The sequence below is a fragment of the Rhinatrema bivittatum genome, chromosome 7 (genome assembly GCF_901001135.1).
Source record: "Rhinatrema bivittatum chromosome 7, aRhiBiv1.1, whole genome shotgun sequence".
NCBI lineage: Eukaryota > Metazoa > Chordata > Amphibia > Gymnophiona > Rhinatrematidae > Rhinatrema > Rhinatrema bivittatum.
This window is the reverse complement of record NC_042621.1, coordinates 170,475,888-170,492,595: the sequence shown is the minus strand read 5'-3', so window position 1 is coordinate 170,492,595 and position 16,708 is coordinate 170,475,888. Positions and strand designations below refer to the sequence as shown.

Genomic DNA, 16,708 nt, shown 5'->3' with positions numbered 1-16,708 from the left:
AGGTCCAGAGAGGCCAGGAACTCTCCGCAGTGGACTGCCGCCAGCACAGAGCAGAGGGTCTCCATCCTGAAATGCGGTACCTTGAGGGATTTGTTTACCGACTTGAGATCCAGAAGGTGCCCTCCTTTTTGGGCACCACGAAATAGATGGAATAGTGGCCCCGGCCCACTTTTGAGGCGGATACTGGAACGATTGCCTCCAGCGCGAGGAGCCAGTCCAAAGTTTGTCGAACAATGATCTACTTTTGGAGTGATCTGCAGGGAGAGAAGAGAAACCTGTCTCTTGGGGGCCGAACAAAATCCAATGCGTAGCCGCGCTTTAGAATATCTAGGACCCACTGATCTGACGTGATCCGGACCCACTTCTCGTAGAAGAGAGAAATCCGGCCCCCTATCCTGGGGGTCACCGAGTGGGTCGCCCTGGCATCATTGAGGGGGCTTTGAGGATGCGCCATGGACCAGTCCTTCCTTACCAGGTCTGCGCCCTCGAAAGGACCGGTTCCAAGAATGCGAACGGGAGGATGGAGTCCGGGGGGTCTGTTGCCTCGTATTGCGGAAACGGCGTTGCTGGCAAAACCGATTTCTGGAGGAACTGAAGGATCTAGTGTAACACGGCCGATCTTCCAGGAGTCTATGCACTGCATTCTCTCCAAGCGATTTGATGATCTGATCCAGATCTTCACCAAAGAGGAACTTGCCCTTGAAAGGGAGCGATCCCAGACGAGTCTTTGAGGAGGAATCTGCCGACCAGTTCCGGAGCCAAAGCAGACGACGGGCCGAGACCGCCGCCACCATTGACCTGGTGAGGACCCGTAGAAGATCATACAAGGCATCCGCCCCGTAGGCAATCACGGCCTCCAATCTGTCCGCCTGGCGAGCCTCCTCTGGAGGCAGCTCCTGAGAAGTGAGAAGCTGTTGTACCCAGTGAAGACCTGCTCTTTGCGCCAGCGAGCTGCAGATGGCCGCCTGCACTCCCAGCGCTGACACTTCAAATACTCTCTTGAGGTATACCTCTAGCTTCCTGTCTTGGAGGTCCCTCAGCGCCGTGCCCCCCGTGACCGGGATAGTGGTACGTTTGGTGACCGCCGATACCGCGGAATCGACCGTCGGAACCTTGAGCAGATCAAGAAATTCCTCCGGGAGAGGATATAGCTTTTCCATGGCTCTATTAACCTTGAGGGTGGCTTCGGGCGAATCCCATTCCCTAGAAAGCAACTGAAGGAACGTGGGATGGGTAGGAAAAGCCCTCGCTGGCGGCCGGAGCCCCGCCAGTACTGGATCCCCCTTTTTCGCCTTGGGATGGGGACCGGGTGGCTCCGGGGGAGCGTCAATATCCAGCTCCTGCAGGGTATGTGGGATCAGGTCTTCCAGTTCATCCCGTTGAAAAATGCGGAGAACCCAAGGGTCGTCCCCTTCCATCTGGGCCACCAATAAAGGGTCGTCCACGGCCGGATCTAGGACTGGGTGTCCCCCCCCCCCTGTACAGAAGGGTACTCACTGGGCTGTCCAGGGGGATCCCGGGATGGACCCGCCGTCCCACCTTCCAGATGGATGATGCCCTGAGGTGGAGCCCCCCCCCCCCCCCCCCGGGAGAGGATCCGCTCATGCCAGCTTGGGTGGTGGAGGTCCCGGGATGATATCCAGGGGCTGTGACATCCTCTGCAGGAATGCATTATGCATCAGGATAATAAATTCCGGAGAGAAGGCTGGGGGGCCCGGGGGGGGGGAGGGCAAGACTGGGGCATCCCCAACTAAGACAACATCTCCGATGCATGTACTGGGGCCAGAACAGGTGGCAGTGCTGAAAACGGGACCTCTGCGTCTTTGTCTGAGATTCCGGTATCAGTCGGGTCCTGAAGCAAAATGGCCGCCATTCCCACCCCCAGCGGGATCAGGACCTGCTGCTGTCGACCATCGTGGTCCTGACCGCGCACTCCGGACACGTCCCCCTGATGCGAGCTGCCCTCCCCGCTGGGGAGGCAACTCGTACAAAATCCCTCCCGGGAGAACCGGCCCCCGAGCCGGCCACATGCGGCGCAGGCCGACGCTCTCAGCATGCCGCGTGGGGGGGGGGGGGGAGAATGAGAGAACGCGGGAACTGGAGCTCGTCGGCGCCGCAGAGGTATGGCCCGAGCCAAGAACCGCCCAAAATATCCCACCGACCCGGGAATCTCCAAGAGCCGCCGAGGAATGGGACCTCCCGGCGGGGGGCCGCGGGTCAGTAAGCGGCTGAGGGGGGAAGGGGGAGAGGTTGGAACCTCCAACTTACATCCCAGCGGTTTGGCGCAATCCGGAGACAAATCTGCAAATAAAAGGTAACATGCACTTACCCACCAACTGCGGTAGGAAACTAGACAGCAGCCCAGCCAGGAGGTAGAGAAAACAGAAAAGACCAGGCCTGTCAGCAAGTGCCCCGGGGAGAGCCAGCAGCAGGGACTCTCCCTAAGCTAAAGAACATCTTTTTTTTTTTTTTTTTTTTGAAACTTGATCACTCAACAAATTTATTTATTTATTTTATTTAACATTTTTTATATACCGAAGTTCTAGCAACAATGTTGCTAATCATTTCGGTTTACATATAACATTGGGGTGACTTAACATGTGTCTTACATGGAACAGGAACATGAACTTGGAGAAAATTGAATAAATACTAATAACAAATAACATTAAAAACAACAGTAGTAATAGAAATGTTATATACAGGCGATTAAAATCAATTATGAATAAGGTATCTGCAAAATAGATAGGAGGGATTGGAAAATTAATTGTTTAGATGTCGAGCAAGAGGTATTATACGGCATAGACCTGGAGGAGCGATTTGAGAATAGAACTCAATCGTAGGCTTGAGAGAACAGCCAAGTTTTAAGTCTTTTTTTAAAAGTGAGGAACATATGAAAGAGAACAAAGGCATAGCTGAGAAAAATGAACACACTAAGCCCATGTACTGGGGAACTCTTGTTCCCCTGCTCCTATCTGCTGTAGTCAGAAAGATACTGAGGAATGAGACCGGGGATACGGGCTTATGTAGCACCTCCCTCAGAGGTTCTTGTCTGACTCCATCTGCTGGACGGGGGACATAACCCACCGTCTGGACTGATCCTGGTACGTACAGGGAACTTACATTTGGCCTCAAATACATGCAAATGCTAACCATAACAGGAAAGACTACAAAACTGCAATGGTAACCCAACAATCTAAACTTTTTTTTTTTTTTTTTTTTTAATAAAAATAATTTCTATTTTCACTTTTTCTAATTTACTATAAACTTACCATAATCCCTGAGGGTAACAGTGTAGAGAGGAGAGATGATCTATTCTTTCATATGATACAAAATGAGAGCACAAATATTTTACAGTTGAGGAACAATAAGAAATTAAACCAGACTCTAGTTTGTTAACATTATTAAGCCAAGTTTAAAGCAAACAAGAAACGCTTTAATGACTTTAAAGGGACACTATTCCCTCTGAGTGATAAACAGAATAGTAGAGCAGCTGTAAAGGTTTCAGTATACCTGGGGTGCAAATGCTGATGGCAAATTTGGTTGGCAACAGATGGACAGTTGTTTGCATGAACTCTGTGACTCCAGGCAGTGTACACTGGATTTCTCAGGACTGCAGTAACTGCAGAGCATGGTGCTAAATTTCTTGGAACAGTACCTAATGAATAGGAAATGGGTCAGCAAATTACAAGCTCTGTTTTTGTCTGATAAAAAAACAAAATAAAATCATCTGTTCTTCAAATAAAGACACAAAACATTTTGCCATTTAGGAACTACTCATGACAAGTTCAGATAAAATCTCTAATCTCTTCTCCTCTGTTCTCCAGGTAGACTGTTAATATCTGAAGCTGAAGCTTCTAAGCTCCCTGAGCTGACAACTTGCTTTAATGTTATCATTAAACCACAGTGGGCTAAGGGCCCTGCTGCCCATGTCTCCTTCCCTGAAATACTTTTATTTACTCTCCTCAAACTATCCAGATAGAGCTATCTAGAAGTAATGAGACATGGTAAGAGGTCCTAGCTTCTATTCATTTTGTATTCTTTTCCATCTACATTTTCCTACATTTCTAAACATAAATGTCTTGTTCTTTAAAATATTTTTCAACACTCATTTCTTCTTTTGACTCTTTAGTAAGGATACAACTTATTTCCTACAATTACAAAACCGAGCCTGGCTTTACTTTTAAAGTTGTTTAAATCTTCTTCCCTCATACACATTTTCAGTTCTTCCATCTTTTGCTTTGCATATATACAAGCGGTCACTCAATTATTTTAGTTCCACTCACATATCCTTTTTTATGAACAAAACATTCATTTAAAACAGCAACTTCATCAATATATATATATATATCCATATTTAGCTGTAAAAATGAGAAACTAGTAGCCCTGGCTACAACATGTTTCAGGACTCATAAGTTCTTGTTAAATCCTTGGTCTCTCATGACCCACTAGTAAGTTCCTTCCCTCATGTTCAGGCATTAACTTTACTGTGTGTTGTAAAGACATGGGATTTTTTTATTTTTTTTTTTAGGTTTTGCATTAATGTGCACAATGAAGTGCAAGTGTTTACTGCTGTATTCAAACCCCGTTTCATCACAGAGTTTAATATTGCAAACAACAGCTTCATGGAAGGTTCCAAGTTTATTACATTTGCCAATAATATATATTTGAATTACTAGAGTTTTGTCAAAACAGCACAAACATTTGTGATGTTGTATTCTGTTTTCCATCTCCTTGGGTGTTTAGTTGTACTTTTTAAGGCCAGCAAGGAGAGAACTTCTAACTCCTGTCCTGTACTAAGCTCTAGAATGCAGAATTTGGAGACAGAATGGGAAAAAAACCTTAGTAAATTAGGTTTAATGTTCGCACTGAGACATAAATCACTACCTCAGAGGAGCAAGTTCAAGTGATGCTTTAAAATCATTGTTAAAACAATACTAGCCAGACTCTTCAAAAAATTAACTGGTCTACTTCATGGTTCTATTGATTTTTATTTGGGTTCTAGATCTAGGCCTACTTTTTTATTCTCCCTATTAATTATTTTTTTTCTTAAAGTTTTACATTTTTTGCAATAAAGAGATTGTGCCTTTATTATGGTTAGATCCACTGTTTAAAAACAAAACTCAAACCCCAAAGTCCACTTTTCAGCTATTCATGTTATCTTTACCCTTTAATTGGATATCAGAGGCCTGAAAGAGTCCTGATAAAGATTAGCAAAGCTACACCCTGAATATTTTACATTTATGATGGTGGGACTACCTAAGACAGAAAGAGCTCCCCCAAACACCAAATATTAATATCTCAAGAATTAAAATCAGAATATAAAAATAGGATTTTAATAATTTTGGCCCCAAAATGTACACTGAACTTCAGCACAACTTTTTTTTTTAAACATGTGATAAAGAAAATGTATCTCCTGATGCAGTAAGCTAAAGGTATGATAATGCATTAAGAGTTTAATAAAAAAAACCAAAAAACCGATAACCCAAAATTGTGCAGAAAGACATGCTTAGCATGCATAAAGGAAAATTAGTTCTTACCTGATAATTTTTGTTCCTGAAGTACCATGGATCAGTCCAGACCGAGGGTTGAGCCTCCTGCCCAGCAGATGGAGACAGACCAAAACTGTAAGAGTATCCTATAACAGGACAGAGCCTACCCTGCAGCCCTTCAGTATAACCATTGTCAAAGCAGATTAAAAATAACCAGTAAAAGATCAAGCAAGTAACAAGAGAACTCAAACAGGTAACGAGAGAACTTGACAAAAACGAAACAATTGCAAACACTGAATGGACTGTATATAAGACTGCTCTTGCATATCCCTTGTTATCATAATAGATGCTTCCGGTGCCTTTAAGGATACTCATAGATAAATTCCAGTGCTATGGAAGGATCCAGAGTACCTGTAAGGACAAGGAGAACAAAACTTCGAGCGGACGCGGACAGACGGGAGGGCGTCTGGACTGATCCGTGGTACTACAGGAACGAAAATTATCAGGTAAGAACCGGATCAGTCCAGACCATGGGATGTACCAAAGCTTCCCTAGACAGGGTGGGACCGAGATAGTCCCGCTTGAGGCACCTGCCTGCCAAAGGAACCAAATACTGGAGCCTATACATTAAGGCGGTAATGCCGAGCAAAAGTATGCAGGGACTTCCACGTAGCGACCCTGCATATTTCCTGCAGAGAGACTGAATGACTCTCCGCCCAGGAGGTAGCTTGAGGAATGAGCCTTTAAGCCCTCTGGAACCGCTCGTCCTTGAGAAATATAGGCCGACGAGATCACCTCCTTCAACCATCGGGCGATCGTAGCCTTTGAAGCTTGCTTGCCCCTGTTTGGGCCACTCCAAAGAACAAAAAGATGATCCGAGACTCGGAAATCATTGGTGACCTGAAGATAATGCATCAAGACGCATTTGACATCAAGGCGACGAAGGTCACCCCCAACCGAACTCGCAATATCCTCAGAAGAAAACGCAGGGAGCTCCACCGTCTGATTGACATGAAAGGAAGAGACAACTTTCGGCAGGAAAGATGGTACAGTCTTAAGGGAGATCCCTGAATCAGAAAAACGCAGGAAGGGCTCCCTACAGGACAATGCTTGGATCTCCGACACCCTTCTGGCGGGGCAGATAGAGACTAGAAAAACCGTCTTAAGCGTGAGATCCTTAAGGGTAGACTGGCGGAGAGGTTCGAAGGGAGCCTGACAGAGGGCCCGAAGAACCAAATTAAGACTCCACGAAGGACAAGTGGAACAGACAGGCGGATTCAAATGCTTGGCACCCTTGCGTAAATGGACAACATCTGGATGCGACGCAACCGCATAACCATCAATATTGCCCAAGAGGGAGCCGAGAGCGGACACCTGCACCCGAAGCGAGCCGAAGGATAGGCCCTTGGAGAGGCCTCTCTGAAGAAAGGAAAGAACCAGGGATAACGAGGCCGTATGTGCCGACACACCCAACTCCGCACAGACAGTTTCGAAAACCTTCCATACCCGTACATAGACGAGCGAAGTAGAGGTCTTGCGGGCACGCAGTAGAGTGGAAATAACTTCCTCCTTATATCCTTTCTGCCTTAAGTCTCCGTCGTTCAAAAGCCAGGCCACTAGACAGAAGCGATCCGCCTGGTCGAAAAATACGGGACCTTGACGGAGCAGGTGTGGAAGATGGCCGAGGCGAAGAGGACCGTCTATCGTCAGACTTACCAGATCCGCAAACCACGGTCTTCGGGGCCACTCGGGAGCTACGAGAATGACCGGATCCGTGTGGAGTTCTATTCTTCGGAGAACCTTTCCCACTAGGGGCCAAGGCAGGAACACATACAGAAGGACATCGCAGAGCCAAGGAAGAGCTAGTGCATCTACCCCTTCCGAGCAGTGCTCCCTCCAGCGGCTGAAGAACCTGGGAGCTTTGGCATTGCCCAGGGTTGCCATCAGGTCCAGGTGAGGAGAGCCCCACCTGCTGACGATCAGCTCCATTGCTCCGGACAACTCCCACTCGCCCGGATCGAGATGCTGGCGACTCAAGAAATCAGCCTGGACATTCTCCTTGCCCGCTATGTGAGAAGCTGCTAGGCGCTCCAGGTGGCGCTCCATCCAGGCAAAGAGCTTGCTGGCTTCCAGGGCTACCAGATGACTCTTGGTGCCCCCCTGTCGATTGAAGTAAGCCACCATGGTGGAGTTGTCCGACAGCACGTGCACTGCCTTGCGGCGAATCAGCGGGAGGAAGACTTGGAGAGCCAGACGGACCACCCGGGCCTTCAGGCGATTGATAGGCCAGCGGGACTGGACCTTGCATAGCTTGAGACTGACAGACCACTCCCCACCCGGAGAGGCTGGCATCCGTCGTGACAACGATCCACTGTGGAGTTTGTAGGGAGATTCCTTTCAAAAGATGCGTTAGCGATAGCCACTATTGTATGTTGACAATGTTAGAGTCGGAGAGCCGGAGGGACGTCCGAAACTGCTCCAACAACTGCATCCAGAGGGATAGCAATGCTTTCTGCAATGGACGCATATGCGCAAATGCCCAGGGGACCAGGTCGATAGTGGAAGCCATGGTCCCCAGTAGGAAGTGGCATTGAAAGAAGATTTCAGACTTGGTCCATCAACTTGAAAGCCTGAGCGTCCGGCAGGAACACCTTGCCAACCCGGGTATCGAAGCGAGCCCCCAGAAATTCCAGGACCTGGGAGGGCTGTAGATTTCTCTTGGGAAAGCTGACTATCCACCCCAGGGAGGTGAGAAGAGCAAGGACTCTGTCGACTGCCAGCTTGCAAAGGTCCTCCGACTTGGCCCGCAGGAGCCAATCGTCCAGGTAGGGATGGACTAGGACTCCTTCTCCTCGGAGGGCGGCCACCATCACCACCATGACCCTTGGTAAAAGTGCACGGTGCTGTGGCTAGCCCAAAAAGGAGAACCCTGAACTGAGAATGCTGGCCCAAGATGTGGAATCGAAGAAACTTCTGATGCTCGCGTCAAATCGGGATGTGAAAGTAAGCCTCCATCAGGTCGAGAGAGGCCAGAAATTCTCCAGAGTGAACAGCCGCGATTACTGCCCTCAGGGTCTCCATCCAAAAATGGGGCACCTTGAGAGCCCAGTTGATTCTCTTGAGGTCCAAGATGGGGCAGAAGGACCCGTCCTTTTTCGGCACCATGAAGTAGATGGAATACTGGCTGGCGCCTTGTTCTTCCACCGGGACTGGGACTATAGCCCCCAGCCCCTGGAGCCGGGCGAGAGTCTGGCACACGGTAGCCCACTTCTGAAGACCGCAAGGAGAGACAATGTGCAGATCTGGTAGGTCTCGAGCAAACTCTAAAGCGTAACCTTTGCTTATAATCTCGAGGACCCACTGGTCTGACGTGATTTGGGCCCATTCCTCGGAGAACAGGGATAAACAACCACCTAAGTCTGGAACGGAGGAATGGGCCCGCCGGATCTCATTGAGGAGCGGGTTTGGCTGCGGGACGTTGGGAGGCCCCATCTCAGAAGGCCCGACGGCCCCGAAAGGACTGAGGCCTGGAGGAAAAGCCCCTAGAGGAAGCACCTTGAGCCAGAGCAGAATACCTCCGCTGGCCCCGGAAGCAGGAACGAGTAGGGAAAAAGGCTCTCGACTGCTTAGGGCGGTCCTCAGGCAACTTATGAGCCTTGTTCTCACCTAAGGAGTTAATAAGCTGCTCGAGGTCTTCGCCGAAAAGCAACTTACCCTTAAAAGGAAGTGTGCCCAACCGTGCCTTGGAAGACGAGTCCCCCGACCAATTGCGCAGCCAGAGGAGGCGTCTGGCCGACACTACAGAAACCATCGCCTTCGCCTCGATGCGGAGTAGGTTGTAAAGAGCATCCGCCCCATATGCTATAGCACCTTCCAATCTTTCAGCCTGCTCCGCCTCTGCAGACGGGAGGTTCTGGGCGCTGAGCAATTGTTGAACCTACCTAAGGCTTGCCCGCTGCATGAGACTGCTGCAGATCGTCACTCGAACTCCCAAGCCCAGAAACTTGAAGATCTGCTTGAGATAGAATTCGAGCTTTCGGTCCTGACACAGAAGAATCCACCATTGGAATTTTCAGCATTTCCAGGCAATCCTCAGGGAGACGATAAAGCTTGTCCATAGCTCCCCCCACTCACAGCCCCGCCTCTGGAGCCTCCCATTCCCAGAGGAGCAGTAACTTATACATGGGATGGAACGGGAAGGAGCGAGAAGGAGCCCTGAGTCCCGCCACGACCGGGTCCATGTTAGCCGGCATCGCAGCCATGAGAGGGTCCACTGAAGGCATCTCAATACCCAGTTCCTGAAGAATAAAGGGAATCAGAGGCTACAGTTCCTCCTTCTGAAAAAGGCGGAGCACCTGGCGGTCATCCCCCTCCAGAGGGGGAGGTGTCCCTGTCAAGTCAGCGCCCGGGTCCTGGTCCGGAGCCGCAGGGTGGGCCAGAGGATCTGGAGGGGGAGGGATCCCCGGTACCACCCACACCCTGACGGACTCCTGCGCATCCAGCACCACGGGAGCGGACAGAGAAAGCAACCGTGGAATTTTGGTGGAAGGAGGACCTGGAGGGGGATCCTCCTCCTCTTGCAAACTGGCCAGATAAGACTTGTGCATTAAGAGCACAAATTCTGAGGTAAAACATGGCCTGGATTTGCTGGAGGGGGAAGGAGGGTCAGGGATCTCATCTGAGGCAGCACAGGACTCAAAATGGGAGGAGGAACAAAAAAATCAGACTCCTCTCCCTCAGGCAGCTCCGAATCGGGAGCTGCCGAGACAACCATGATGGCTGTCATTCTTGCAGTTTGCCGACCCGGGAACGGCCTGGCCATGCGGTGGGGGGGGGGGGGGAAATCGACCCCGGGCTGCTGGCTTGGTTGCTGCCAGGGAGAGTCCTTCCCCACCCGGCAGACACTTCGAACACAGCCCCTCGCGGGAGAAACGCAACGAGGGCTCCCCACAGGCAAGGCAGCAATGCGAATGCGGCATGATCAAGCAGAGAGCCGTGAGCAGGAACAGAAACAGCTGAGCTGAGCTGCCGGCAGGAGCGGAGGCAGTAGAATGAACCCTACGCGGCTCCTCAGCTAAAAACTAACTTGCTGCCGGGGAAACCAAAACACCAGGAGGTTGTAGTGCCCCTTAAGTCTGTACCTTTTTATTTAGTTAGGTTTGTCTTTTTTTTTTTTTTTTTTTAACCGAGAGAGCAGGGGAATGGAGCTTCCCTGCAGGCACTGCTGGGGAAAGAAGCGTCCCGGGAGAAAAGCAGCCAGATAGGGGGAGTGATTGGACCACCAGTATCGCCCCACACAAGGATCACCTGGAAAGAGGGCCTAGGCTGCGAAATACAAGGGGCAAGCCCCCTAGGCCCCCAAGCGCGAAGGAGACAGCGCTGTCTCCTGACAGAAAAAAAACCAGAGTTAGTTCAAAGTAACTTTTGAGACTTACTTTGTTTTTTTTTTGGTTTTTTTTTTAACTAGAAGAAATACTTGATCTTGGAGAAAGAGAAGATTGACAAAAGAACCCCGCAGGGCAAAGGCTAAAGAGCAAAGCCAGGGAACCGCAGGGTGAGCTGCCTGCATCTGCTGGAGACAGACAAATACTGAAGGCCTGCAGGGTAGGCTCTGTCCTGTTAGAGGATACCCTTACAGTTTTGGTCTGTCTCCATCTGCTGCGCAGGAGGCTCAACCCACGATCTGGACTGATCCGAGTACGTACAGGGAAAGCAGGATTTAGGTTCACAAATCATGTTATCTATACATTAAACTCTATTTGTGAGCAAAGCATATTCTCTGCACACAAAACATGATTTGTGCAAGAATCGTGCTTTATGAACAAACATTTCAGTACAGAACTCCCGCATCACAAACGCAAGGTTCAACCTTACAGACTAACAATGGCCGTAGACACTAACTCCATCTCTGACCAGGAGTTAACGTTCCAGCATTAAGAAAACATGAGGGAAGTCTACATCCCTCTATATACTGGAAATTAATAATTATTGCCTTGATCAACATGGAGGTGCACTAAGTTGTACACACAGTGTTACTCAGGTTTATACACATATTGTGTGCAATTTCTTGTTAAATTGGGAGCAACACTATACACACCAAAATGTGTACACAACCATGTATTAGCATGTGCACACATCTGACTGCATCGTAATACATCGACCAATTTGTGTACTTTAATTGCAATTACCTAAAACTGACTTTTTTGTACAAAATTACTGCTACATTGACCCTTCTATTACAATACTATTACAATAACCTGCTGACACTCCCCCCCCCCCCCACCCCCCACCACACACACACACCTTCCCACCATGTAAGAAAGGCATAAAGCTGACTACCCCACAAACATGGAAGGAATAAAAAAAGCCCTCACTAACCTGCTGAAACTCCTCTGCCATATAAGGAAGGTGTAAAGCCATCACTATGTCTGGGTGAACGTTTGGGTGAGTACCGGACCCAATCCTGGAGTTCTGGAGAGAGGGGCTCTTCACTGGATGGAGTGTATTTCTGTATGTAAAGATGTAACACAACAGGAGATCACAAATCTTCTTTCAAACAAGTGTATCCAAACATTACAGACACTGTGGAACATTAAACAAAATACAATTACATGTCTAGAAATAGTACAAAGAATGAGAAAAGGCTGAAACCAGAGTAATGGAGAAAAAGCAAAGGAAATGGAGGAGAGTGACCAGATATACCCACAGGGAATTAGATTTCTTTTAAATGTAATTCCAACTTTTTCTTGTTTCAAGAAAAAAGTCATATCAGTAATTTAACAGTGCTGAGTACATCTTATTCTAGTCTAAAAAATTGTGTTTGTATATATTCATAGCTTACTGACATTACATTTCTAAAATAAATCTATATTCTCAGGGGCACAAATTTAAAGAGTGGTAATTGTAGCACTTGCTGTGCTTGTTATATTTATGTGGGAATGTTTTTATGCTTTTTTTATGCTATGTTTGTAATTTTGTGAACCACCTTGGTGGCTCTGCAGAGTTGTGCAATGTATATACACATTTTGCACAACAGAAAAATACGATATTGGTTCAATATTTAATTCAGATCACCATCGTGTTAAATTAGTATTTCATAAGAACATAAGAAAATGCCATACTGGGTCAGACCAAGGGTCCATCAAGCCCAGCATCCTGTTTCCAACAGTGGCCAATCCAGGCCATAAGAACCTGGCAAGTACCCAAAAAGTACCCAGTTAACAAACATCATGCTAGATCAGGCCAATGTCAATCAAGCCCAGCATCCTTTCACCAACTCCTCCTCCTACAAATTACGCTTCCTCCACCACCTCAAACCCCTTCTTGAACATTCGGATTTCAGGTCAGTCCTTCAATCTCTACTATTCTCTGGGATAGATTACTGCACAAAACTCAGCAGCAAGACTCCTTACCAGCACCCCCAGCGAGATCACATCTCTCCTGTACTCAAATCTTTTCACTTGCTCCCTATCTCCTACTGAACACAATACAAGCTTGCTAGGATCATTCATTCCTTGATCCACAACTTAAACTCCCCGTGGTTCTCCTCAACAATAAAAATCCACAATCCCTCCCGACCACTCAGATCATCTAACCAGATGCTACTAGATGCTCCACCTCCAAAGCTCACCCTCCTTGAGGAAACAAGAGAATGCACATTCTTCTCTGCAGGACCTCTCCTATGGAACATCCTACCTAAAGGAGTAAGATGTCGCAGAGAAAGAACTTTCTTTTAAAAAAGCCCTAAAAACTTTCCTCTTCAAGAAAGCGATCCCCAACCTAAATGACAATGGACTACCCCCAACGTGTCCCCACCTCGGAGAGTGCTACTCAGTCTTCTATGCCCCCTTCTCTGGCCCCAACTGCAAATGAACTTACTCCCTAGGTGCTTATTTGTAAAATCGCCCTTCTCCTTTTCCCTCCTTTCATTTGTCTGTGTATGTTTATATTGTACCCAGTTCTGAACACAGGAAGGGTGGGTAATAAATGTTTTTAAATAAATCCTGTCTCAGACAATGGCCAATCTGGGTTGTAAGTATGTGGCAGATCATATAAAGTAGAACTATTTCCTATTTCTCACTCCCTGGGATAGCAATAGCTTTCTTTAGTCTACCTAGCTAATAATTTTTTAATGTACTTTTCCTGCAGGAACTTGTCCAGATTGAATACTAGCAGAAACAGAAGAGTAACACAATTGTCTAACTCTGCAGTCTTAACCTTTTTCTTACATTCACTCCAGCTACCTCTATATCATGCCATGGATTTGGTGCAGGAGGAGCACTTAAAAGTTGTTAGCCCACCAAAGATCCTTTTTTAAATTATTATTTTTTTTTTTGGCCAGTTGTTTCTTCCTGTTCAATAAGAACTGGCCTCTACTGAACTATAGCACCATAAACTTCAACTAACAGTCATGCAGTCTCGTTCCCCCCACCCCCACCTCCATTCCCATTTTCATATCCCTTCCCAATACAGCCCAACCACTGCCCACTGCAACAAGATTCCTCGGCTACAAACTGCAGCTCTTTCTAGCACTGAACTAACATGTATCATCGGGACACGCTAGAGAGATAATGTTCCTGGATGGAATAAATGATAGCTTTATGGAGCAATTGGTTCAGGAACCAATGAGAGAGGGAGCAATTTTAGATCTAATTCTCAGTGGAGCACAGGACTTGGTGAAAGAGGTAACTGTGGTGGGGCCGCTTGGCAATAGTGATCATAATATGATCAAATTTGATTTAATGACTGGAAGAAGAACAGTATGCAAATCCAAGGCTCTCGTGCTAAACTTTCAAAAGGAAAACTTTGATAAAATGAGAAAAATTGTTAGAAAAAAAAACAGAAAGGAGCAGCTACAAAAGTAAAAAATGTCCAAGAGGTGTGGTCATTGCTAAAAAATACCATTCTAGAAGCACAGTCTAGATGTATTCCACACATTAAGAAAGGTGGAAAGAAGGCAAAACGATTACCGGCATGGTTAAAAGGGGAGGTGAAAGAAGCTATTTTAGCCAAAATATCTTCATTCAAAAATTGGAAGAAGGAACCAACAGAAGAAAATAGGATAAAGCATAAACGTTGGCAAGTTAAATGTAAGACATTGATAAGACAGGCTAAGAGAGAATTTGAAAAGAAGTTGGCTGTAGAGGCAAAAACTCACAGTAAAAGCTTTTTTAAATATATCCGAAGCAGAAAGCCTGTGAGGGAGTCAGTTGGACCGTTAGATGATCGAGGGGTTAAAGGGGCACTTAGAGAAGATAAGGCCATCGCGGAAAGATTAAATGATTTCTTTGCTTCGGTGTTTACTGACGAGAATGTTGGGGAGGTACCCGTAATGGAGAAGGTTTTCATGGGTAATGATTCAGATGGACTGAATCAAATCACGGTGAACCTAGAAGATGTGGTAGGCCTGATTGACAAACTGAAGAGTAGTAAATCACCTGGACCAGATGGTATACACCCCAGAGTTCTGAAGGAACTAAAAAATGAAATTTCAGACCTATTAGTAAAAATTTGTAACCTATCATTAAAATCATCCATTGTACCTGAAGACTGGAGGATAGCAAATGTAACCCCAATATTTAAAAAGGGCTCCAGGGGCGATCTGGGAAACTACAGACCGATTAGCCTGACTTCAATCCCAGGAAAAATAGTGGAACGTGTTCTAAACATCAAAATCACAGAACATATAGAAAGACATGGCTTAATGGAACAAAGTCAGCATGGCTTTACCCAAGGCAAGTCTTGCCTCACAAATCTGCTTCACTTTTTTAAAGGAGTTAATAAACATCTGGATAAAGGTGAACCGGTAGATGTAGTATACTTGGATTTTCAGAAGGCGTTTGACAAAGTTCCTCATGAGAGGCTTCTAGGAAAAGTAAAAAGTCATGGGATAGGTGGCGATGTCCTTTTGTGGATTGCTAACTGGCTAAAAGACAGGAAACAGAGAGTAGGATTAAATGGACAATTTTCTCATTGGAAGGGAGTGGACAGTGGCCTCAGGGATCTGTATTGGGACCTTTACTTTTCAATATATTTATAAATGATCTGGAAAGAAATACGACGAGTGAGATAATCAAATTTGCAGACAACACAAAATTGTTCAGAGTAGTTAAATCACAAGCAGATTGTGATAAATTGCAGGAAGACCTTGTGAGACTGGAAAATTGGGCATCCAAATGGCAGATGAAATTTAATGTGGATAAATGCAAGGTGATGCATATAGGGAAAAATAACCCATGCTATAATTACACAATGTTGGGTTCCGTATTAGGTGCTACAACCCAAGAAAGAGATCTAGGCGTCATAGTGGATAACACATTGAAATCGTCGGTTCAGTGTGCTGCGGCAGTCAAAAAAGCAAACAGAATGTTGGGAATTATTAGAAAGGGAATGGTGAATAAAACGGAAAATGTCATAATGCCTCTGTATCGCTCCATGGTGAGACCATACCTTGAATACTGTGTACAATTCTGATCGCCGCATCTCAAAAAAGATATAATTGCGATGGAGACTGTACAGAGAAGGGCTACCAAAATGATAAGGGGAATGGAACAGCTCCCCTATGAGGAAAGACTAAAGAGGTTAGGACTTTTCAGCTTGGAGAAGAGACGGCTGAGGGGGGATATGATAGAAGGGTTTAAAATCATGAGAGGTCTAGAACGGGTAGATGTGAATCGGTTATTTACTCTTTCGGATAATAGAAAGACTAGGGGGCACTCCATGAAGTTAGCATGTGGCACATTTAAAACTAATCGAAGAAAGTTCTTTTTTTACTCAACGCACAATTAAACTCTGGAATTAGGAGAAGTCCATTACCTGCTATTAATTAAGGTGACTTAGAAAATAGCCACTGCTATTACTAGCAAAAGTAACATGGAATAGACTTAGTTTTTGGGTACTTGCCAGGTTCTTATGGCCTGGATTGGTCACTGTTGGAAACAGGATGCTGGGCTTGATGGACTCTTGGTCTGACCCAGTATGGCATGTTCTTATGTTCTTAGACGATATGCTTGTAATTACCACCATAGTTGAAAGCAGACCTTCATCTGCAAATGAAGCCGAATCGAATGAGCCTGAGACTATGGATTCCAATGAGACAACAGGGAGCGCTGAAGAGGACACATATGCACCCTCGCATAAGGCATCACTTCCAGGATTGCAGTTATCAAACTGAGCACCTGTAGATAGGACCACACTGTCGGATGTATTGTGTTCATCAA

At 46.5% G+C, this 16,708-nt stretch overlaps 1 protein-coding gene across 2 annotated transcripts in view; it reads right to left on the bottom strand.

Moving 5' to 3' along the window:
* DLG5 (discs large MAGUK scaffold protein 5) overlaps window positions 1-16,708 on the bottom strand; it is a 469,022-nt gene that overhangs the window by 121,237 nt on the left and 331,077 nt on the right. For both annotated transcript variants that reach the window (XM_029609514.1, XM_029609515.1), the window contains 2 exons: window positions 11,868-11,997; window positions 3,511-3,655 (listed from right to left, as the gene is read on the bottom strand). In XM_029609514.1, coding sequence (XP_029465374.1) covers window positions 3,511-3,655; window positions 11,868-11,997 — 275 coding nt within the window. The remainder of the gene's footprint in view (window positions 1-3,510; window positions 3,656-11,867; window positions 11,998-16,708) is intronic.